The 25,149-nt window shown below is 38.3% G+C and overlaps 1 protein-coding gene across 1 annotated transcript; it reads right to left on the reverse strand.

Annotated features, from left to right (window-relative positions):
• Positions 1-1,025: 1,025 nt before the first annotated feature.
• LOC128621770 (CD166 antigen homolog) lies at positions 1,026-23,348 on the reverse strand. The gene is made up of 7 exons (XM_053647729.1): positions 23,264-23,348; positions 8,489-8,595; positions 6,106-6,322; positions 5,949-6,013; positions 1,839-1,926; positions 1,576-1,752; positions 1,026-1,307 (listed from the first exon to the last, which is right to left on the reverse strand). The coding sequence occupies exons 1-7, from the start codon at positions 23,316-23,318 to the stop codon at positions 1,150-1,152; spliced, it is 867 nt and encodes a 288-aa protein (XP_053503704.1). The 5' UTR covers positions 23,319-23,348; the 3' UTR covers positions 1,026-1,149.
• Positions 23,349-25,149: the final 1,801 nt, after the last annotated feature.

Here is a 25,149-nt window from a genome sequence, read left to right on the forward strand (position 1 = left end):
TGCTTTAGGATCGCATGGTCAATTGTATCAAAGGCCTTTGACAGATCAATTAAAAAGTGAAACACAGTGCAGTTTTCTTATCAAGAGCATCCGTAATATCATTTAACATATTCATGGCTGCTGTAATTGTGCTATGTTTCTTCCTGAAGAAGCTGCCTAAGCTGCCTAAGCTGTTCAGTAACAAGAGTTTCAAGGATTTTAGCCAATGGTGACAGATTTGAGATTGGCCTGTAATTGTTTAAAAGTGTAGGATCTCCACCTTTAAACAGTGGTAGGACAAATGCAGACTTCCAGATCCTGGGAATTTCATTACATTCCAGGGTAAGATTAAAAAGATAGGTAAGGGGTTCGGCTATAAAATCAGCAGACAGTTTTTAAAAGCAGGGATCAAGAAGATCAGGACCTGGTATTATTAGCTGAGCCATCCACGGTTGCACCTGATTCATGTTTTTTTTTTAATGAACACTAGTATTTAAGTCACGCTTGTATAGCACTCTTTGTCTAGTGTCTGTTGTGAGTAGTGTCATTATATGTTGTTGTTGTCGTTGTTGTTGTTGTATCCATGCCATGCCCATGTGTATTTCATGTTTGTCTAGTTTATGTTTGTGTTTGTTATGTAGTCCTAGTCCTTGTTCATGTGTGGTCCACTTTAAATAAAATACTCCACACTTGCATACGTCTCCAACCATTCTGTGACAATCTTTTTACAACATTGCAACCTTAAAGCCTACATTTTAATGGATGAGTTAAACTTACCTTAGCTAAAACAAACCAGTCATTTTTTTTTTAAATTGACTAAAGTTATTATAATCTGAGATGAAGAATTTGCTATTTTTCATTTCTCTTCCTTGTCTCCCTTACACTAAGAAACACTAATGCTACAGAATCTGTAGTATTTTTATTCAAGAAAGCCATGCATTTAAAACAACAATAACAATTTGTATATTCATTATGGGGAATTTATTTTTCATTAAAAAGTAAAAATTTTAGGATAAAATTAAGTATATTTTTATGTAGCGTAGACTTATATGTAGCATTTATCTAGAAAAAAACAAATATTATATATATATATATAATTGTTTGTACAGGTAGGTTTTAAGATGCCATATAATATCGGTCACTCGATTATTAATTGAAGGAAATGGTCAACTAATTGATTATCAAAATAATCGATAGTGACAGTCCTATATGAAAGTTGTAGCTAGTTAGTGGGGGGTTCCCATCAGTCACACATTTCAGGGTCACACTGTCTCCCTCCTTTATCGGGACTGCAGACAGAACCTGGAGGCTGACCTTTCCAGTGGGGTCTGTGGAGGGAACAGGTGTGAAACCAAGGGATTAGCTCATATGGAAGGCTACAGAAGGGGTAAACAGATACATAAAGCCAGTAAACATTTTGTCATAAGAGATTTTTCCTGAATGAGGAGAGCTTTTGAGAGTAGCAGCAGGGCAAGCCCGGCAGTGATCATGCCCTGAGGCACCCAACAAAGCGTAATGCACAAAGAGTAATTTGTTCATTAACACTGGCACATCTTGTTGTACACTGTGACTTAAAATGCCAAGACAGAGACTTACAATCGATGCTGAAGCTCATAGGAGCAGACACAAGGTCCGAGGCAAGGCTCTCATGCTGGATGGCACAAGTAAACTTGGCGTTCATATCTGCCTTAGTAGCTGTGAACTCCAGCTTGGAGGATGTAGATGAGAGGCCGGTGTCCTTGTCTGTCTGCACAGATGGTATGATGTTGACCACTGATAAAACAATAAAGCACACTATAATTATACATATCCTTTAAGCCTTATTTGTCATTTACACTCAGACTTGCAATGTTTCATACCTTTCCCATCAGGTACAAGTGGAATGCAGTCCTTCAGCCAAGTGATGTTAGCTACTGGATTGGCATCTTTAGTATAACATTCTGCCAGCTATAAAAATACAAAAAGAAATGCTAATGATAATATATTTCCAATATACAGTCATGTGTGCTTAGTAACACCAAAAGACCCAGAAGACCACAGGAAACAACTGTGGTGGATGACAGAATAATTCTTTCCATGGTGAAGAAAAACCCATTCACATCAGTTGGCCAGATCAAGAACACCCTCTAGGAGGTAGGTATCTGTGTCAAAATCAACAATCAAGAGAAGTCTTCACCTGAGTAAATACAGAGGGTTTACCCCAAGATGTAAACCGCTGGTAAGAGGAAAATGATCCAATTACATATCTGTGAGTGACAAACATATGTGAACCTTTGCTTTCAGTATCTGGTGTGACCCCCTTGTGCAGCAATAACTGCAACTAAACATTTCCCGTGACTGTTGATCAGTCCTGCACATCAGCTTGGAGGAATTTTAGCTAATTCCTCAGTACAGAACAGCTTCACCTCTGGGATGTTGGTGGGTTTCCTCACATGAACTGCTTGCTTCAGGTCCTTCCACAACATTTCTGTTGAATTAAGGTCAGGACATTGACTTGGCCATTCCAAAACATTAACTTTAACCATTCTTTTTGGTAGAATGACTCGTGTGTTTAGGGTCGTTGTCTAATTACATGACCCACTTTCTCTTAACATTCAGTTCATGGACTGATGTCCTGACATTTTCCTTTATAATTCACTGGTATAATTCAGAATTCATTGTTACATCAATGATGGAAGTTGTCCTGTCCCAGATGTAGCAAAACAGGCCCAAAACACAATACTACCTCCACCATGTTTCACAGATGGGATAAGGTTCTTATGCTTGAATGCAGTGATTTCCTTTACCCAAAACATACAAACATTCGCTTCTCATTTAAACCAAAAAATATACAAAACAAAAAATTCAGGGCAGTGGTAGCTCAGTGGTTGAGACATTGGACTACTGATCAAAAGCTGCCACTTCTGGGCCTTGAGCAAGGCCCTTAACTCTCAACTGCTCAGCTGTATAAAAAGTGAGATAAATGTAAGTCACTCTGGATAAGGGCGTCTGCCAAAATGAAAAAAAAATTCTATTTTGGCCTCATCCGTTCACTAAACATTTTTCCAAAATTCTTCTGGCTTGTTCATGTGATCTTTAGCTAACTGCAGACAGGCAGTAATGTTCTTTTTGGAGAACAGTGGCTTTCTCCTTGCAACGCTGCCATGTACATCAGTGTTGTTCAGTGTTCTCCTGATGGTGGACTCATGAACATTAACATTAGCCAATGTGAGAGAGGCCTTTAGTTGCTTAGAAGTTACCCTGGGTTCCTTTGTGACCTCACAGACTATTACACGTCTTCCTCTTGGAGTGATCTTTGCTGGTCTCCACTCCTGGGGAAGGTAACAATTGTCTTGGATTTCCTCCATTTGTACACAATCTGTCTGACTGTGGATTAGCTGAGTCCAAACTCTTTAGAAATGGTTTTGTAACCTTTTCCAGCCTGATGAGCTTCAACAACTCTTTTTCTGAGGTCCTCAGAAATCTCCTTTGTTTGTGCCATGATACACTTCCGCAAATGTGTTGTGAAGTTCAGACTTTAATATTTCCCTGTTATTTAAATAAAACAGGACACTCACCTGCCATCCCATTGATTGAAAACACCTGTCAAAGTTTAATGACTGGGTAGATGACATGAAGCTATGGCCTGTGGTTAGCTAGATATGATATAATTAACTACTTTGGCTTCTCTGAAGGCATTTATGGCAAAGAACTCTGAAATTACAAAAGCACAGAAGCATATAATCACCTGCACAGCAATAAATCAGACCATGTTTTATACAGGAAACATGGGAACTTAATTTTTTTGAAAGCAGAGTTAGAGCCCAGTCAGAAAATTAGCAGCTTGAAAAACAGTACAATGGAAGTTAGAATCCATCATGGCGGCGCTCAAAGGTTTTTCAGGAAAAAGGTGGATATTGTCATAATGTGAAGACCCGCTGAGCAAAATCACTAAATTATTGCAGAAAAAGCCTACCGTAATTATAGTAGTATGAGCACACAGCTGTTTGTGTGGCTGACAGAAACGTGTAAAAGCAAAAGCAGACAAATTAAGAAAAAAACTGCACGATCAACATTTTAATGATCAATCACTGATGTCTCTACTGAGTACTCGATAACTCGAGTGTCCATCCCTAGTTTGGTCATTCCAGACTTCAGGCAGTCATTGACTGCAAAGAATTTGCAACCGAGTATTAAAAATTTAATTTATGATTATGCTAGTTTGTCTAATTACTTTTGGTCCCTGTGGCAGTGAGGGCATGGTCAAGCACCAGCTGCAAATGGAAAGGAAGCAGGCTGAACCGGCAGGTGATGACTCTCACCTGTGTGATTACTGCCAGTTCACTTATATGTCCACTATTTGTCCTTTCAGTAATGCGGTGAGTTAGAAAGAGACGAAAAGCCAACGGCGATGTCTCACAACACACACGCAAGGAGTGTGATCTACAAACGTAAAGACCCAAAAGTCTCTATACACAGGGGAAATGAACACTTTTTAGCAAAATGGTTTCCAAATTTGTTTTAGTTTATGTTATTTTTTTCATATAGCCTTTAAGAATGCCTTTGACAAAAGAAGAATGTATTGAAATCATTCTCATGGCTGGATCAGGAAGCTGTCACATGTTTCGATGGACTTTAACAGGAAACTTGGCAAGCACATCACACATGACACTGTTGTCAAACTTATTAACAAATTCAAAAAGTCTGAAAGTGTTGCGGACCAAATGAGAAGTAGACGTCCACGAACATCTACTGATGAAGGCACAACCTACATGGTGCTGGCATACATAGTCCCCTATGTGTGGAGACTTTTTTTTTTTATCAGTAATTTATCAGAAAAGAGTAGACATTATAGGACTCAGAGAGTATGTATTTCGACTTGCTATATTCAATATGTACTGTTCTTTTATTCTGAGTCACTTCAACCCAGAAGAAATTTTTATTAATTTATTTTTTATTTTTTTCAATTTATACGTTTCTATAAATGACTTGTCTTTCTGGTGATACCAGTATTTCTTTCTATGCAACAAATAAATAAATAAATAAATACAGAGATTCATTTCAGCTGCACTGAAAGTGGCATTAAGGATTTCTTTCTATGATTTGTTAGAGAGTGGGGGAAAACAAAGAGAAAGAGAGACAATGAGCAGCACTTCCCATTAGTGCAGGTTTCTCTCACAAATGAACCTAATGCATTTATCTTTGTTTGCCTACTTCCAATCTATTGAACTTCACAATTACATGGACGCAGTGTGAAAACTGAGACTCAATCAGAAGCAGTGAAGAAACAAGCTTCTGAGTAAAACTGTGGTTTCTATATAAACTGGCTTAAAATTATAGTTGTTTGCATAAGAGCCTTAACCAAGAAAGCTAAAAGTTGCTACACAGTATTTGAAATGACACAAAAAAAAGCTTTAATCTGCAATATTGAGTTCTCAGGAAAAGGTTACTACAATATAAAGACTTGATATTACATTGATATTCTAAAGGAAGTCTGGTTGCTGACCTTCTAAACCAGCATGTGATCAAATACATACTGCCAATTTATCTTGTATTGAGCTGTGAATGTCTCACATTAATACATATTGGGCACAGATATCTTCATAAACATACTGACATGTTTCAATAAACTGTGGATAATCTGTAGATGACAATTCAGAAGAAGCTAAAAATCTAATCAATAGACTCTAGTCCATCACAACAGACAAATACCAAGTACAGAACAACTGTAGGACTCCACCCTCTTTCACAACCCACAATAATTATTCTGGTTTTATTGTTTTCAGAAAGAAGCCAAACATCCAATGAAAAGACCAAAGCTGTTCTAATTCTGCTCCAGGCTTCTGGGTGGATGCGTTTGAGATTTAGTCTGTTAGATCTATTTAATCTCTATTAGATTAAATCTCTGTATGCATCTGTATGAACTCCTAACAGACCACACCTCCAGAAAAAAAAACAAAAAACATTAACGCATGAAATTTATGACATACCGTTGTTAGCTTGCCGAGCTCTATCACTTTGGATTGATTTGTGATTGTGGGTGGTGAAGGGGCCTCTGCAGGAGAAGAGCAGGTTATATCATTTAATAAACATATGATTACTTCAGCATGTTATGTAGTGTTCAGTGTTATTCGAGAATATACTTACTCTGAATTGCCACTTGAACTGGATACTCAAATATTTCTGTGCCTGCCACCACCATACAGGTCAAAGTCTTCTGATCGGCCATTTTTGCCTGGGAAATTTGCAGGCTGAGGTCCTTTGTTAGGCGGAGTCTGCCTTCGTACTCCACAACTGGGTAGAACGAGGCATCCTGAGATTTCGACTTTTTCAGAAGATCAACGACGGTGCCGTCATCTTTGGTCTGGGGAAGAAATAGCTTTAAGCATGCATATGCTTATGATCTATCCAAATAAAGTTCATAAATTCATTTAGCTTCTAAGGCAATGCAAACTGTTAGGTACAGATTAAACTGTCTAGGGCTGTATTCCAGACTGGTAACTTAAATTCAAGAACTACGTCAATATTTACACAGGGAAAGTTCTGTGAATTCTGTGAGTTGTGCAAGTCAGGTGGTTAACTTAAATTCCTGTAAAACATTAAAGGTTAAATTTTATTATGAAAATTTTATTAGACGATTTATAAAATTTGATAGATTCCACAGAATGAGATCCCGTCCTAAGCGTTCTAGAAGAGAAGAACTTTCCTTCCTTAAGTGGAAAATGACTGATAAAAATTTACTAATACAACATATTTTCTTTCCTTTTCTGTGAAATGCAATACTGTATTTCATAGAAGCAAGAAATCTAGGAAAAGTTTAATTAAAAAAGCAATATGGCAACGAGATATTAGGCAACGAGATATAGGATCCTAGCTGTGACAATTATGTTAATCATGTGATCACTAAAAACTTCTCATTAAGCGTTCCGTGCACATTAGTTGGCTGCTAGCCTATCTATCCATCTATCTAGCCACACACACACACACACACACACACACACACACAGAGAGAGAGTTCTCGAAAATGATGTGTTAGAAGCAGGAAAAATGGCCAAGCGTAATGATCTGAGCGACTATGGATTTGGACAAGAGACAGATTGTGATGGGTAGATGACTGTGTTAGAGCATCTCCAAAAGGGAATGTCTTATGGGATGTTTCCTGTAACCAGTGGCTATTACTTACCAAAAGTGGTCCAAGGAAGGGCAACCAGTGAACTGGCGACAGGGTCATGGGTGCCCAAAGCTCATTGATGTATGTGGGGAGTAAAGGCTAGCCCTTCTTGTCTGATCACAGAGAAGAGCTACTGTTGCATAAATTGCTGAAAAAGTTCATGCTGGCTGTGATAGAAAAGTGTCAGAGCACCCAGTGCATCGCAGCTTGCTGCAGATTGGGGTGCATAGCCACAGACCAGACAGAGTGCCCATGCTGACCCATGTCCACTGCTGAAAGTGCCTATAATGGGCACATGAGCATCCGAACTGGACTATGGCACAATGGAAGAAAGTGGCCTGGTCTGATGAATCCCATTTTCTTTTAGATCATGTGGAAGGCTGGGTGCATGTGCATTGCTTACCTGGGGAAGAGATGGCACCAGGATGCACTATAGGCAGAAAGCAAGCTGGTGGAGGAAGCGTGATGTTCTAGGCAATGTTCTGCTGGGAAACCTTGGTCCTGGCATTCATGTGGATGTTACTTTGACACGTACCACCTACCTAAACATTGCTGCAGACCAAATACACCCCTTCATGGCAACAGTATTCCCTAATTCCCTGGCCACACTGCAAAAATTATTCAGGGATGGTTTGAGGAACATGACAAAGAGTTTAAGGTGTTGAATTGGCCTCCAAATTCCCCAGATTTCAATCCGATCAAGCATCTGTGGAATGTGCTGGACAAACAAGTCCGATCCATGGAGGCCCCACCTCACAACTTACAGCAGTATCTGTTGCTAATGTCTTGGTGCCAGATACAGTACCACAGTACGCCTTCAGAGGTCTTGTGGGGTCCATGGCTCGACGGGACAGAGGTGTTTTAGTTGAACAAGGGGGACCTACAAAATATTAGGCAGGTGGTTTTAATGTTATGGCTGATTATTGTATAGAAGCACTGTATCTGCTTTTGAGAATCACATGGAGTAGTGACTGAACATGTCCCAAAGAATAATTGTTATTTTTATTTGTCAATGTACAATGAGATACAAAATTATGCTAATTTGTGTGCTTCAATATGCTATTTTTTTTTTAAATTAATAAATTGTTTTCTGTTCAAGCAGTTATCTAATATAGTTATAACTCACTGAAGTAGTATTTCTCACTACACTCACTTAAATCAACAATGAATACGGAATATGTTACTTATGAACTGTTTTGTATTTTACAGTTGTATATCTAGGAGATCCTTTTATCTGAAGAAACTTACAAGTCTACTTTAACGCACAGCCAAGTTACTAGCTCATAACCTCAATTTCTGACTGTATTGACCAATGCCATTAAAGAGAAAATAAGACTAAATATGTAGGAATATACTTACATATTTCCATTTAGCTATTATGACGTCCTCTAGTTTGATGTCTCCTTTGTTGCAAGGCAACTCAACAGTTTCACCATATTTGCCCACTATGATTCTGTGTCCACTCACTGAAATAAAAAAGAGCATAATCATTTTCAGCCTAAGCTACACCACAGTGTGGCGGATCTCATGGTTTTGTATAGGTTCTTCAGCGTGAGCAAGCTATATAAAGCTTAAGAAAGATAATCTGTTTCTCTCAGCATCTGCAAACACATTTTACTCTATTAATTTATTATTAACAATAAAAGAAAAAATATATATATCAGTAATTTGAACTTTGCTTTTGAAAGCAAATTTAAATATCAGTTAATAAGTCCCAGTTTGTATGTGTTTTTTAGCTACTTGTCAGTCCATTTATGTAAAAAAACATAGAAAGTTTCTACTGTTAGTTCTACATAATTATGAATACTTTCATTAGCTAAATTAAATTAAGTAATGAATTGCTTAGTTTATTAGGTATTTTTGGACTTATTATTCAACTATATTAATATACATTCATTAACTATTTTTATTTATGATTTTGATTATGATTTACAATTTTATTTACACCCTGGACAGCGTGCCAACCTTTCACAGGGCACAATAGCACACACACTACGAACAATGTGGAAATGCCAAAAACATGTCTTGGACTGGGTGAGGAAACCGGAGTACCTGGAGGAAACCTACAAATATTATGACTTTACAATCCCACTATGGTCACATAAAATTTGTTAATCCAAAGACACGTACCTTGGTAAATATGAGCAAAGAAGGTTGTGAAAAATTGTCTTTATTGTTTAACCTTTTGATCTTTTATTTAAAAAATTACAAAAATACTCTACTCTCTAGGATATCAAAAAATTGCAAACAAAACACAGGTTTATCAAAACAAAAATCTTTGTTAAATATAGGTGTACAACAATTATTGGCCCCCCTATGAATTCATATGAGAAAAATATATTTGAACCATAGTCTCATTGACATTTAAAAAATGTATGTACACCTGGGTGACTATTAACATGAAATTGTTCAACCATGACGTCCTGTTTCACAGGGGTAAAAAAATAAGCGGTAACACATGGGCCAAATTCCCTTAGTCATTCATAACAATGGGTAAGAATAAGGAATATAGCTGTGATGTGTGGCAAAAGGTTGTTGAGCTTCACAAAATGGGAAGTGGCTATAAGAAAATAGCAGAAGCATTGAAAATGCCCATTTCCACCAACAGAGCAATAATTAAGAAGTTCCAGTCAACTGGAAATGTTATGAATCAACCTGGAATGAGATGTGTGTGATTGGACCTGGACATTTTATTAGGATACATGTCATCATTGACTCTATCAAATATCTACAGATACAGATATTAAATACAGATATTAAATGAAAACCTGACTGCCTTTGCCAGAAAGCTTAAAATGGGTCGTGGTTGGACTTCCAGCAGGACAATGATCCAAAACATGCATCAAAATCAACACAAAAATGGTTAACTGACCACAAAATCAAGGTCCTGCCATGGCCATCCCAGTCCCCTGACCTGAAACCTATAGAAAACCTGTGGGGTGAACTGAAGAGGAGAGTCCACCAGCGAGGACCTCGAAATTTGAAGGATGTGGAGAGATTCTGTATGGATGAATGGTCTCAGAGCCTTTGCCATGTATTCTCCAACCTCATCAGGCTTTATAGGAGAAGACTCAGAGCTGTTATCTTGGCAAAGGAAGGTAGCACGAAGTATTGACTAAAAGGGTGCCAATAATTATTGCACACTTATATTTAACAAAGATATATATTATATATATATATATATATATATATATATATATATATATATATATATATATATATTTATAAACTTGTGTTTTCTTTGTAATTGTTGGATATCCATGAGCGCAGAGTATTTTTGTGAACAAAAGATGAAAAGGTTCAACAATAAAGAAATTTTTCACAGCCTTCTTTACTCATATTTACCAAGGATGCCAATAGTAGCAGTACTGTATGTTGTGGCAATTAGAACTTCCATAAGGTTTTTATTTTAACTGATGCCAGAGCATGCACTGTAACAGTAGGGAGTGAGGGTGAATTTATTAATTTGGTATTCAGTTTAAATGACCTACAATGAAGTTGTTATGCATTTAATATTTCCCTATAATTTGTCTGTCAAACACATAAATACATGCCTCAACACTGACAGGAGGAAGGTTAAATTGCAGCAAAAAATTTGTGGATATCACTAATTGCAAATCAGCTGTGCCGCACATGCATATTACATGAATACAAAGAAAATGAGCAATTCTGAAACTTTTGTAAATAAGGTGGAATATTTAGTTTGGTATAGTTTATGCAAAAATGATAGATTTACATTTTGTAAATCAAAAATGATAGATTTACAGTTTACATACAACTTTACTAAAAATTGATAAATGAATCACTCTGAAGTGTGTATGTGTTCGGGTGCTTCCATCACACAGGAAGTATGCAGTGCAGCTTGCTTAGCAGCTGCATTTTCTCTAGTGTTGCCAAGAGAAACCGGGTATTTGGCGGACGAGTGAGCTTGAAATGCCTTGTGGTAATGCATAGGCTTCAACAACATCATGATCTATCACAATAGCACATCCTGCCATAGTAGAGTCATTAGGTTTATAGCAGGTTCCATCAATGTAAAATATCATGTGTATCATGTCCTGTGGACATGATACACATGGACTGCGGCATGCATTTGTGGATTTTGAAACATTTCTAGCTTCAAGAGTGCACACAAATCCACAAATTGGTGGACTCTGTCCACCATCTACTCAAGCCAATCAGATCAAACGGCCACATTGCACTGACCAATTGTAGTACATTCTTGCTCCAAGCATCACGTTTTGTTTTACAATCAGGGTGGGAATAGAACCATATTGCACACAAATGCCTGAAGCAATCCACAAATGCAAAGGACGCGATCTACAAATGAATGCCAGGCAAAGAGGATTGGTACAGGAATGAGTCCTAAAACCAGAAATGAGTTAGCAATTTAGCACTTCTGGTTTCATCGTCCCCAGCATCGGTGCCATGAGGGGTCCCCAAGGGGCCTGGCCCAGCCACCTAGGTCACTGTGCCCTCTCACCTCTGGTAAGCACCTCACCCCACCCCCTGAATGCGATTTCAGCCGCTGGGAATCAGCACCACAACACTGTAACCTCTAACTTCTTGAAATATTAATAATTAACTAAATATTGTTTTTTAAAAACAATTTTGTAAATTAATTTAGATTTTCCATGAATACTGATTATGAATGAAGAGTTGAAGTTGACTAAAAATACTTAATGTTATGACGCTATTACTACAGTAACGTAAATAATGGTTGAGCGCAGTCATGAGAGCAAACTTTTCAAAGCTGACTTTGTCTAAAACGTTTAACGTTTAGCTTGATAATTCAACGATACTGGAAATTTTGCAACAAATGGAAAGACCTTGTTCTGAGAAAGTTCACCACTTCCACTCATCACCTGCAGCCTTTCTAAAATGAGGGTGTCTTTTTGCTTTTTTGTCTTTGTCACTAGTCTGTGGTTATGTGACCAGTGCTGGTCATTATTATTTACGTGAATGCTTTATGTATAGCCTTGCTCTTTATCTTTATCAGGTGATGACAGGATGGTTTTTATAATGTGCTACGCTTAATCTTTACTTAAAAATTGGTTTTGTATTATTGTTGTTGTTGTTGTTGTAATTATTATAGGCTAAAGTAACATGAAATGTGAGCCTCTCTTTACACTACTCACAACCCAACTGCCACCAACTTAAATTATCCGGGGAGGTCCGGGAAAAGGAGTCTGATCAAACACACTGCATCCACAATTATAAGTAAAATATATGATACTTTAATAACACTTAATTGTTTAAAATGATCATTATTATTTTAGTGAGGTGGGTGAGATAAGCCCCCCATGACACACTGAGGCCCCCTCGTTCCGAATGCCCTGGCACCTACCCTGATCGTCCCAAAGTCAATGGGTTTTTTGAATGGGTTTTTGGTTAAATGCCTGAAATAAGGCCTGAACACAAGCTCAAGATATTTTCACATTTTATTCTACAATATAAAATACATCAGTAATACCCCACTCGTGTATTTTTAAAGCTTTTATGTGTCTTGAAAAAGGCGGTTGGTAACAAGTGGCTAAATGGGACTACAGAGGTTGTTGAGGACATTAAATGTCATCACACCAAATAGGAAAACTCATGTACTACAGCTGTATATACTTGTGCTTTTGGAAACTATTCCAATTTAAAACTTTCCAACCTATAGATTTATCAATGTATAGTATTTTCCAGTTGTAGTGTTTCTTAAAGTGGTGGTGACGTTTAGCCTTTCATTTCTGGCGATTGTATTTAGGCTTCAAAATTCATAAAATTTGTATTCATTTGTGGAGATTATCTTGATGAACAAAACGTATAAGTATCATAAACCTTTGCTGGCCACAGAGCTTATTTTCTGTAATAATCCAAAAGCCAATGGAAAAATCCTATTGGATTTTTTTTGAGGGAACCAAGGTGTTGCCAACTTCGGGTTGGCCTACAAAAATACGTCAGAAGCACTCTGTTGTGGTTGTGACATAAAAACATATGTGTGTGTGTGTGTGTGTGTGTATATATATATATATATATATATATATATATATATATATATATATATATATACACACACACACACACACACACACACACACACATATATATATATATATATATATATATATATATATATATATATATATATATATATATGCACACACGTATATGCAAATCTTATTTTTTTAATTTGTGAATTTCATTCATTTCTGTGAAACTCCTAACATATATTTGTGGATCTCATTCTATTTATTTGTGAATTTGTTTAATTTTTGTGAATCTCACTACATTTATTTGTGGATCGTAATCTATTTATTTTGACTTATGAAACAGTTCTAACCCCAACCTCAATGCTCAAGGCTCTGGGTTACTACACAAAATGATGAAGGGTCAAGCCCCAACACTGCCAAGCTGCCCCTGTTGGGCCCTTGAGGCCCTTGAGGCCCTTGAGGGCCCACTCTGCTCTGTATCAGAACTGACCCTGGGCTCTGACCCCAACTTCCTAACAAGCTGGGATATGTGAAGAAAATTTATATGTGACAAATGTGCTGTAATGTATACGTGACTAATAAAGGCTTTTCTTCTCTCTTCTCTAATTAAATCAGAGACAGCAGTGATAGAATTGAGACAAATGGGCATACCGTGCATTGTGGGGATGGGTTTCCAAGAGTAATAGGCCATAGGTCTCATGCGATCACCACCATGGCATAGCCCTGTTATTCATGACTGTAATCATTGAGACCTAATGAAGTAGTTTTCTGCAGGGCCTCAAAAAGGGATGTGTAAGCTGTGGGCATGGCAGCAGTCCACTGCACTTCATCTGGTTGGTCTTTGTGAGTACTTGGACACAGTGCATGATCATGGAGCACAAAATCAGGAATCCAGTGACGGCAGTAATTCACCATGCCCAGAAAGAACATCATGTCTTTCTTAATTTTAGGCACACGCAGTCTTTGTAGTGCCTTTCTTCACTACAAATAAGAAGGAGAAAGATCTCTGTCCCTTTGACAGGATATAGCCTAAGTATTTTACCTGAGGCAGTGCAAAACTGCAACTTGGCCAAAGAGGCATGCCCTTTAGCTAATGTGAAGTGGTGTCACTGAGCCTATAACACATTCATCATAGCTTGTAGCTGCAAGAAGTATGTCATCTGCAAAGAAGATTGCAATTGTTCCTTCAGACATGTGCAAATCCTCTAAATTCCTTTTTATAGTTGTATAAATTGCTAGACACTTTGAATAGCCCAGTGACAGTCTGGTCCGCCCATGTGTATTGCTTACCATCACAGGGTTGTGCTTGAAAGTTTGTGATATATATAGAATTATAGAATTTTTCTGCATAAATATGACCTAAAACATCATCAGATTTTCACACAAGTCCTAAAAGTAGACAAAGAGAAACCAATTAAACAAATTAGATAAAATATTATACTTGTTAATTAATTTACTGAGAAAAATTATCCAATATTACATATCTGTTTGTGGCAAAAGGATGTGAACCTCTAGGATTAGAAGTCAATTTGAAGGTGAAATTAGAATCAAGTGTTTTTAATCAATGGGACGACAATCAGATGTGTTTTATTTAAATAACAGCCTAGTTTTATTTAAATAACAGGATCTATCAAAATCTGAACTTCACAACACATCTTTGTGGAAGTGTATCATGGCATGAACAAATGAGATTTCTGAGGATCTTAGAAAAGGAGTTGTTGACAAAGGTTACAAAACCATCTCTAAAGAGTTTGGACTCCACCAATCCACAGCCAGACAAATTGTGTAAAAATTCAAGACTATTGTTACCCTGTCCAGGAGTGGTCAACCATTAAAGATCACTCCAAGAGCAAAACGTGTAATAGTCTGTGAGGTCACAAAGGAACCCTTTGTAACTTATAAGCAACTAAAGGCCTCTCTCTCACTGGCTAATGTTAATGTTCATGCATCCACCATCAGGAGAACACTGAACATCAATGGTGTACATGGCAGCGTTGAAAGGAAAAAAAAAACCCCACTGATCTCCAAAATGAACATTACTGCCTGTCTGCAGTTTGCTAAAGATCACATGGACAAGCCAGAAGGCTAATGGAAAAATGTTTTGTGGATGGATGAGACCAAAATAGAACTTTTTGCTTTAAATGAAAAGCATTGTTTTTGGAGAAAGGAAAACACTGCATTCCAGCATAAGAACATTATCGCATCTATGAAACATGGTGGTGGTAGTATCATGGTTTGGGCCTGTTTTGCTGCATCTGGACCAGGATGGCTTGCCATCATTGACGAAATAATTAATTATGCCAGGGAATTCTAAAGGAAAATGTCAGGATATTTGTCCGTGAACTGAATCTCAAGAGAAATAGGGTCATGCAGCAAGACAATGACCCTAAACACACAAGTCATTCTACAAAGGAATGTTTAAAGTAGAATAAAGTTAATGTTTTGGAATGGACAAGTCAAAGTCCTGACCTTAATCCAATAGAAATGTTGTGGAAGGACCTGAAGCAAGCAGTTCATGTGAGGAAACCCACCAACATTGCAGAGGTGAAGCTGTTCTGTACTGAGGAACGGGATAAAATTCCTCCAAGCTGATGTGCAGGACTGATCAACAGTTACTGCAAACGTTTAGTTGCAGTCATTGCTGCACAAGGGGGTCACACCAGATACTGAAAGCAAAGGTTCACATACTTTTGCCATTCACAGATATGTAATAATGAATAAATGACCAAGTATACTCCTTTTAGGAATTGTGTGAAAGTCTGATGATGTTTTAGGTCATATTTATTCAGTAATATAGAAAATGATCAAATATAGAAAAAACTTTCAAGCACCACTGTATGTAAAAGCAAACAGATACTGACTATCTGGATGCAGTAGAATTGAGAAAAAGGCAGAACACAAGTCTACTACTATAAAATGCATAGCAGTTACTGGAATGGATGTGAAGATCATGCTATGACACATATGCGTGAAATGGGACTTAACTAATTGTGGTTTGGCAGCTGGAACAAATCTCATGTGATTCTTTTGTTTTGCACACACTTTTGCAGATAAGTGGGGGAGAGGTTATACTATGTTTAGCAGTCTGTATAGGTGGTGGTTGTATTACGTGCAACAAGAACTGTGTCTCACGTAAGTATGAGTTTCACATTTATATTGAACCTCATGCGTGCCCTTGCCAAAACCATAGGACCCAAACCTTTGCACAGACTCTCTAGAACTTTCTGCTGATATGCTGAATCAAACAATCTTGTTGCATAGCAACAGAGTGCCAAGTAACCACAACAATGTTTTATGCCTCAGTAAGGTTGAGGCAACATATGGATTAATTTTTACTTAATGCTTATGCAATTTGAATGATCAGATTTTGCAACTCAGCTAGATACAGGCTCACAATAGTTCTTCTTCTGTACTTGACGACATATATTTTCTGGGCCCTCTAAATAGAGTCCACAATTTTTGCACAGAATACATTTTTGTATTGAGTTTACACAGAATCTCTGTCTAAAAATTGTTGGGTGTGTGAGATGAGACAATCAGGGTTTAATTTGCTGTAGAAGGCTTTGAAGCATTTTCTCTTATCCCTTTCCCCATGAAACATTTTCTGTAGTTTAGTGTATCACTCAGTGAGAGCAGCTACATGCTTCTGTAACTCCTCTATATGTATGTAGGTGGTGGGTTATGTCAATTTAGACAGTGGTTGAGGGGAAGGCTGCTGCCCCATTTCCTGTTCTACACTCCTGTTTAACACCTGTGATTGTGACAGTTGTGCTGGCAGAGTAGGATCTGGCAGTAGCGGCTGTGGAGTCGCAGCAGCTGGCAATGGCTGTGGTTGTAGGACAGTGGCGGTGGCTATAGCCAAAAATCTGTTCCTCAAATGAGGGGTGGAGAAAGTGGATCTGCTCCAGAGTATCTGCACACATTAGCACTTTTGAGTAACTACCACTGTCAGAAGTGAAAATTTCCCTTCTCTTACTAGGCTTTCCACCCAATGCAATATAATGTCAGTTAAAGTTACATTTACAGCAGTCACAATAGTCACAATAATTCACAGTTGAATCACAATTAAATGGACTTAATCCATTTAATCACACATTTAATCACACTCAATCAAACTGTGGGTCACCATTTTTAGTTAATGGCAATAGTCCCAATATCTCTCTGGCCAGACCTTATTAGGTCACCAGGACTGCCAGAACATTACCACCCTTTATCCCTGTAGACAACACCTTGTCTTTTTTGAGATCCTACTTCTGACACCAGGATTATTGGAGAATTTCTCCTATTCTCTAAATATGATGCAGCAGACAATCTCACAGATGAAAAGAAGAGAAGTTTATTCTTCTGCTGCAGAGAGAGCATCCTTCAGCAATACAGCAGTGGCAAGTTATCACTTCAGTTATACTACAGGTGTGAGGCCCTGTTCAGAGGAGGCATACCTTTTTTTGGTGAGGTGTAAACAATAAAACCATTCCTCATTTTATACAGAGAGTGTGAAATCTCATTCAAAATCGAATTCACCAATTTTAACCAAAACTCTGAATGCCCACGTACAAATTCATCATACATGATGTTGAACAACACAGAAAAAAAAAATACAATAAAAAAAGGATTCAAATATTCAAATGGAACACAGTGTGAAGCGAAGTAGAGGTTTAAGGACTTGTAAGAAAGTTGGCATCCCCATGCCGGCAAACAAATTTATCTGAAAAAAATTCATCCTCAAGTACATTTAAAAAAAAAAAAATCATGTGTCAAACACAAGGTCTTTGAGCCAAATATGGACTACTGCTTCATTTCCATCAGCCCATGCAAACCTGAAAAAAAATTATGTTGAAACTGACAGCAGTATCTGCTACTCAACATTTCGCACTATCCAGAATTCTGACCATAGCTAAGTGACCACCACAGTACAATGTGCAAGAGCTCACACCTCTGCGCTGAAACTCTGATTATGATCAGTGTCATGTCTGCTGCATTTAATGCAAGTGCCACTCTTACCTAAAACAGTTCAGAAACATTTCTGATATGAATGGAACAAACCACCCTTTTCTGGCTGAGAACCATGGCCTCAGATTTGGAGGTGCTGAGTCTAATCCTGGCCACTTCACACTCAGCTACAAACTGCCCCAGAGTATGCTGGAGTTCACTGTTCAATGAAGCCAAGAGGGCCCCACCATCTGCAAATACCAAAGTGATCCTGAGGTCATCAAACCAGACCACCTAGATATTATGTCCATGAAGGTCATGAACAGAGTTAGTGACTCTGTTTACTTAGAGCAGCCATGGCGGAGCCCAACACGCACCAGGAACAAGTCTGACCTGACGTTGGTAATACGGACCAGACTCTCGCTCTGGAATAACAGGTCCGGCACCCCATACTCCCGAAGCACCCTCTACAGGATCCCACAAGGGACACAGGCATATGCCTTTTCCAAGTCCACAAAACATGTAGACTGTTTGGGAGAAATCCCATAAACCCCATGATCATTTTAAGGGTAAAGAGCTGGTCCGTTTTTCCATGGCCAGGACTGAATCCACATTGCTTCTCCTGAATCTGAGGTGCGACTAATGTCTGGACCCCCCTCTCCAGAACCCTGGCATAGACTTTCCCAGGGAGGCTGATGAATATAATCGCCCTAAAGTTGGAATACACCCTCCGGTCCCCTTCTTAAAGATAGGGACCACCACCCCTGACCTCCATGCAATATTGAAAAGGCGTGTCAGCCAGGACATCCAAACAACATCAAGAGCATTCAGTAACTCAATCTCATCCACCCCAGGAGCCCTACCAATGGTGGTGGGCAAGTCCTCCTCCAAGTCCTCCAGCTCTACTTCCTCAGTGGAAGGCGTGTCAGTGGGATTCAGGAGGTCCTTGAAATACTCCTTCCACCACTAGGAGACAATACGAATGTGTTCTTTAAATCATTCATGTTAAAGTTGTACATTGAAAGGGTAAAGGACCTTTCACACAAGACACAAGCTTGACCTGGGGATGGGCTTTTGGGAAAAGCCATATAGGCAGAGAGACAAGTAGATTTGTCCCTGAGAGACCATCATGTGTGTGCAAATTGATGTGTTCCGTTTTTGAGTTCAGCTAGCTAGGTAGCTATTGTAGTTTTCAATAGCTACCTATAGTATAGGTAGTTTTGCCCCTTTTTAAAATATATTACATTATTGTACTATTATGGGAGTGCAATATTCCAGTGGCTCCAGAGATCCTCCACAAAACCTTGGGCAACTTGGTAATTTCCACATTTCAAACATGCCTGAATATCTGATTGGCTGGGAGAAGAGAAGGGTTCTGGGTATTGTAGTATTTGTAATGGCAACATCAGATGATGATGGTTAAAACTAGGAGCGTGCATTCCCTGCAGAAAATGCAAAATGACTGTGTATTTTAACAAGGCACTGCTGTTGCTAGTATGTTGCTAGGTGGTTGCTATGGTATTCCAGGTGTTTCCTAGAGAGTCGCTAGGTTGTTGCTATGGTATTCCCAAGTGTTGCCAAGCGGTTGCAAGGGAATCCCATATGGTTGATAGGGTGTTGCTAGGTGGTTGCTATGGTATTCCAAGTGGTTTCTGTGGTGTAGATTGGCAGCAGTCCACTTTTAATTATATTCAATGCACCTCAGTTGACAAATTCTTAAATCATACAGGAATTGGAAAGGCAGACATACCAATAATAAAATACTAAAATGTCATAAAAATTGGATAACAATAGTATTGCACATTGCTTTGCATCACTAATAAAACTTGGAAATGTTTAGAACGTTCAGGATCATTATTATTATTTATCACTTTACACTCTCTTATTTTAACTCGTTATGTAAAACATCCACTTGCAATACATTGCAATGACAAAGATGAATGAGTGGCTGAAGGGTACAATAAAATTGCTGTATCACATAACTACAACCTAGGATCAACTTGATTATTTCATATATGATATGGCTGTAAACATGCATGCGTCGTACACATCCAGTAGTCCAATGCTACCTAAGGTTAAAATAATACAACATGAACAAAATCAAAACTAGAGCAATAGAATATAAAACACTTTATATACCATAAGCATAAACTACAATATACACATGGTATAATAAACAATATAATTATATAAAACACTTAGGTTGGAGGAAAATGCTGAGGTTTTATGGAAGCGCACTGGATTAAAAAACTGATACACGTCATACACAATGTTCAATGGAATTGTACAATAAGTATGAATCACAAGTAAAATTTGTACAAGTGTTTGTACAAAAGAATATGATGGATTTTTACAAATAGTACTATATATGATTTTTTGTGAGACCTTGTTTAAAATTTGGAAAAAATAGAACTGAATCACCATTTTTGAGTATTTTAAAATGCCATTACTTTTTACAATAACCTTCTACAGTAAAAATGAATGAAAGTCATATCATGAGTAGCATCAGCATTTAAAAAAATTTATATAGTACAGTTTTCAGAAAACAATTAGATTTTTATAATTTTATGGGAGAACAGAGTTGGATATATATATATATATATATATATATATATATATATATATATATATATATATATATATAATATATATATATATATATATATTATATATATATTATAATATATAAAAGTAGGGAAAAAAGTATTTGATCCCCTGCTGATTTTGTACGTTTGCCCACTGACAAAGAAATGATCATTCTATAATTTTAATGGTAGGTTTATTTGAACAGTGAGAGACAGAATAACAACAAAAAAAATCCAGAAAAACACATATCAAAAATGTTATAAATTAATTTGCATTTTAATGATGGAAATATGTATTTGACCCCTCTGCAAAACATGACTTAGTACTTGGTGGCAAAACCCTTGTTGGCAATCACAGAGGTCAGACGTTTCTTGTAGTTGGCCACCAGGTTTGCACACATCTCAGGAGGGATTTTGTCCCACTCCTCTTTGCAGATCTTCTCCAAGTCATTAAGGTTTCGAGGCTGACGTTTGGCAACTCGAACCTTCAGCTCCCTCCACAGATTTTCTATGGGATTAAGGTCTGGAGACTGGCTAGGCCACTCCAGGACCTTAATGTGCTTCTTCTTGAGCCACTCCTTTGTTGCCTTGGCCGTGTGTTTTGGGTCATTGTCATGCTGGAATACCCACCCACGACCCATTTTCAATACCCTGGCTGAGGGAAGGAGGTTCTCACCCAAGATTTGACGGTACATGGCCCCGTCCATCGTCCCTTTGATGCGGTGAAGTTGTCCTGTTCCCTTAGCAGAAAAACACCCCCAAAGCATAATGTTTCCACCTCCATGTTTGACGGTGGGGATGGTGTTCTTGGGGTCATAGGCAGCATTCCTCCTCCTCCAAACACGGCGAGTTGAGTTGATGCCAGAGAGCTCCATTTTGGTCTCATCTGACCACAACACTTTCACCCAGTTGTCCTCTGAATCATTCAGATGTTCATTGGCAAACTTCAGACGGGCATGTATATGTGCTTTCTTGAGCAGGGGGACCTTGCGGGCGCTGCAGGATTTCAGTCCTTCACGGCGTACTGTGTTACCAATTGTTTTCTTGGTGACTATGGTCCCAGCTGCCTTGAGATCATTGACAAGATCCTCCCGTGTAGTTCTGGGCTGATTCCTCACTGTTCTCATGATCATTGCAACTCCACGAGGTGAGATCTTGCATGGAGCCCCAGGCCGAGGGAGATTGACAGTTCTTTTGTGTTTCTTCCATTTGCGAATAATCGCACCAACTGTTGTCACCTTCTCACCAAGCTGCTTGGCAATGGTCTTGTAGCCCATTCCAGACTTGTGTAGGTCTACAATCTTGTCCCTGACATCCTTGGAGAGCTCTTTGGTCTTGGCCATGGTGGAGAGTTTGGAATCTGATTGATTGATTGCTTCTGTGGACAGGTGTCTTTTATACAGGTAACAAGCTGAGATTAGGAGCACTCCCTTTAAGAGTGTGCTCCTAATCTCAGCTCGTTACCTGTATAAAAGACACCTGGGAGCCAGAAATCTTTCTGATTGAGAGGGGGTCAAATACTTATTTCCCTCATTAAAATGCAAATCAATTTATAACATTTTTGACATGCATTTTTCTGGATTTTCTTGTTATTCTGTCTCTCACTGTTCAAATAAATCTACCATTAAAATTATAGACTGATCATTTCTTTGTCAGTGGGCAAACGTACAAAATCAGCAGGGGATCAAATACTTTTTTCCCTCACTGTATATATGGCATTACTCTAAATTTAAAGTAAAAATAAATGACGTCATGTCATGTGTAATGTAACATCTACAGTTTATGAATATATTACAGTTTGAAGATAACAGTTTGAGTTCTTAATTTTATTGGGGTTTAAATTGTAGCAGAAATATAACTGAACTGCCATTTTGGGGGATTTAAAGATGCCATTACTCTGAACTTCTATAGAAATGGATGAAAGTCATGTCACGAGTACTGTAGTGCCATTTTATGAATATATTACATTTTATGAATATATCACAGTCTTCAAAAAAAATCACTTGGTTTGATCATTTTATGGAAGATTAAAATGTGGCACATTTCTGAGTATTGTAAAATGCCATCCTCTAAATTTGTACAGTAGAAATAGCTGAAAGTCATGTCACTGGTACTATTTGATCTACTCTTTATGAATATGTTACAGTTTGCAGATAACCTTTTGATTTGTTAATTTTATTGGAGTTTAAATTGTAGCAGAAATAAAACTGAATTGGATATTTAGAGGGATTTTAAAATGACATTAATTTTCTACAGTATAGAAATGGATGAACGTCAAGTCATGAGCACTGTAGCATACACTTTAGGACTATATTACAGTTTCCTGATGACCGTTTGGTTTATTGATTTGACATATAATTATGTTACCGAACATAGACAGAAATTTCTTAATCAATGGTGAAATATTAAAGTCAGGTCATGAGTATCTGAAGTCATCATATATAAGTGATAGCGTGACCAAGCTTTGCCAAGCGCAAACATCGCACTTTCCCACGCGCGCTTGCACACATGCGGCGCGCGCGCGCACACACACACACACACACACACACACACGTCAGACTGTTAATTACATTAAGACCATGCCTCTTAATTGGCGTATATATTTTTGCTGGTAATAAATAGACAACTGCATTAATGGACATTACCTTGGTCCAGGAGGGACATGATGAGGACGCACGCTGAAAAGGCAATCACCCACATTATTGAAAAACAATCAGTTTTTCAGCCTCCTCTTGAGCAAAATATATTAAGTTTCTGAAATAATTCCTCGGTTTCTGAAACGTTTGTACTGTGCACGAGCAGCGTGATACACCGCGGATTGAAGCTGGTAGAAGCGTTTAACGCGTGCGCCTCCCACTCAAGCCACAGCAGTCAGAAGCGCGCGCCACATGACAAATCCATAGGTATGTTATGAAAACCTCTTCGTCCCACCCACTTTCTGGTTAGCTTTTTCAAACTAGCTGCTGGTTAGACTTCTTTTTTTCTTTCTTTTTTTTTTTTCTTTTTTTTTTTTTTTAATTGTTGAATTAGCAGCTTCAGCTTTGAATTCAGGAGCATTTCTAGAACTTTAAGGCATGAGGGGCTCAGCTCAAGCTGCCTAAAATACATCAGATCCTGAGGTGGATGGGCTACAACAGCAGGAGGCCACATCAGGTTCCACTCCTGTCGGCCAAGACCAGGAAGCTGAGGTTATCATGGGCATAGACTCACCCAAACTGGACAAAAGACAAACAAAAATAATGGTGCTTTTCCACCCTAATATTCAACTGCCCAGTTTAGGTGAGTGTGTGCCCACTGTAGCCTCAGATTCCTGTTCTTGGCTGACAGGAGTGGAACCCGGTGTGGGCTTTTGCTGTTGTAGACCATCCACCTCAAGGTTTGAGGTTGTTTTGTGCATGCTGAGATGCTTTTCTACCCACCATGGTTGTAAAGAGTGATTATATGAGTTACTATATCCTTCCTGGCAGCTCAAACCAATCTGGCAATTTTCTTCTGACCTCTATTATCAGCAAGCGTTTCCACCCACAGAACTGTCTCTCACTCGATGTTTTTGTTTTTCACACCATTCTGTGTAAACTCTAGAGACTGTTGTGTGTGAAAATCCCAGGAGATCAGCAGTTTCTGAAATACTCAAACAGGCCATCTGGTGTCAACATCCATGACACAATCTAAATCCCGTAGATCACACGTTTTCGTTCTGATGTTTGATGTGAACATTACCTAAAGCCTAATGAAGTTCCTAATAAAGTGGATTGTGAGTGTATTTACCAATAACCTGATTTTAAACATAGAATACCTCTGGAGAGATGATGCCTTGTCTGACTGCTATCACCTCACTGCTTGTCTAAAAGTAACAACAAAAAGAATGGAAAGACATAAAATACAAATAGATATGATTAAAGGAAAATGAGCACTGTAACAGCATCTCAGGTGTGACATAGAGCTCCAAAATTGGCTAAAATGCCCAGATTTAGGTGCTCTTTCTTGGGGTTGGTGTTGTTTGAAACCAACTGAAAGTATCTTTTTAATTGTTTTAACAAGGCATGTGTTGGTTGTTGCAATCCAGAGCTTTCAGCCACTTCACAGTGTGCAGATGATTCCTGTTTTGGTTAAAGCTCTTCACAAAAGAGCACAGTCATGTGACCAGTGCACTTTTCCTGGGGCGCACCGTTAATTGATACCCCACCACCACCACCAAATAGTATAAAGTTAAAAAGGCGATGTGCTGCCTTGCAATGCAAGCTATTATAAATAACAGATCAAGATAATATTCACACAAATGATATTTACAAAAAGGGGCTTGACACAAAACATTGTTCTATTAAACTCAAAACACTGTAGGCTAGGTGTTAACACTGCTCTTTTGCTGTCTGTAAGGTCTACATAAAATTGGTTCATTGTTACATTTCATTAAATAGCAATGAAATAGTTTCTTTCATGGTATAATGTTATTCTGGTTGACACCTCCTATTGGCCTGATTGTGAGCCCGAAAGCCCTCAATTTAAAACAGCAGGGCTGCAAACTTTACTT

This window comes from Ictalurus furcatus, chromosome 17 (assembly GCF_023375685.1).
Source record: "Ictalurus furcatus strain D&B chromosome 17, Billie_1.0, whole genome shotgun sequence".
In the NCBI taxonomy this organism is placed as follows: Eukaryota; Metazoa; Chordata; class Actinopteri; order Siluriformes; family Ictaluridae; genus Ictalurus; species Ictalurus furcatus.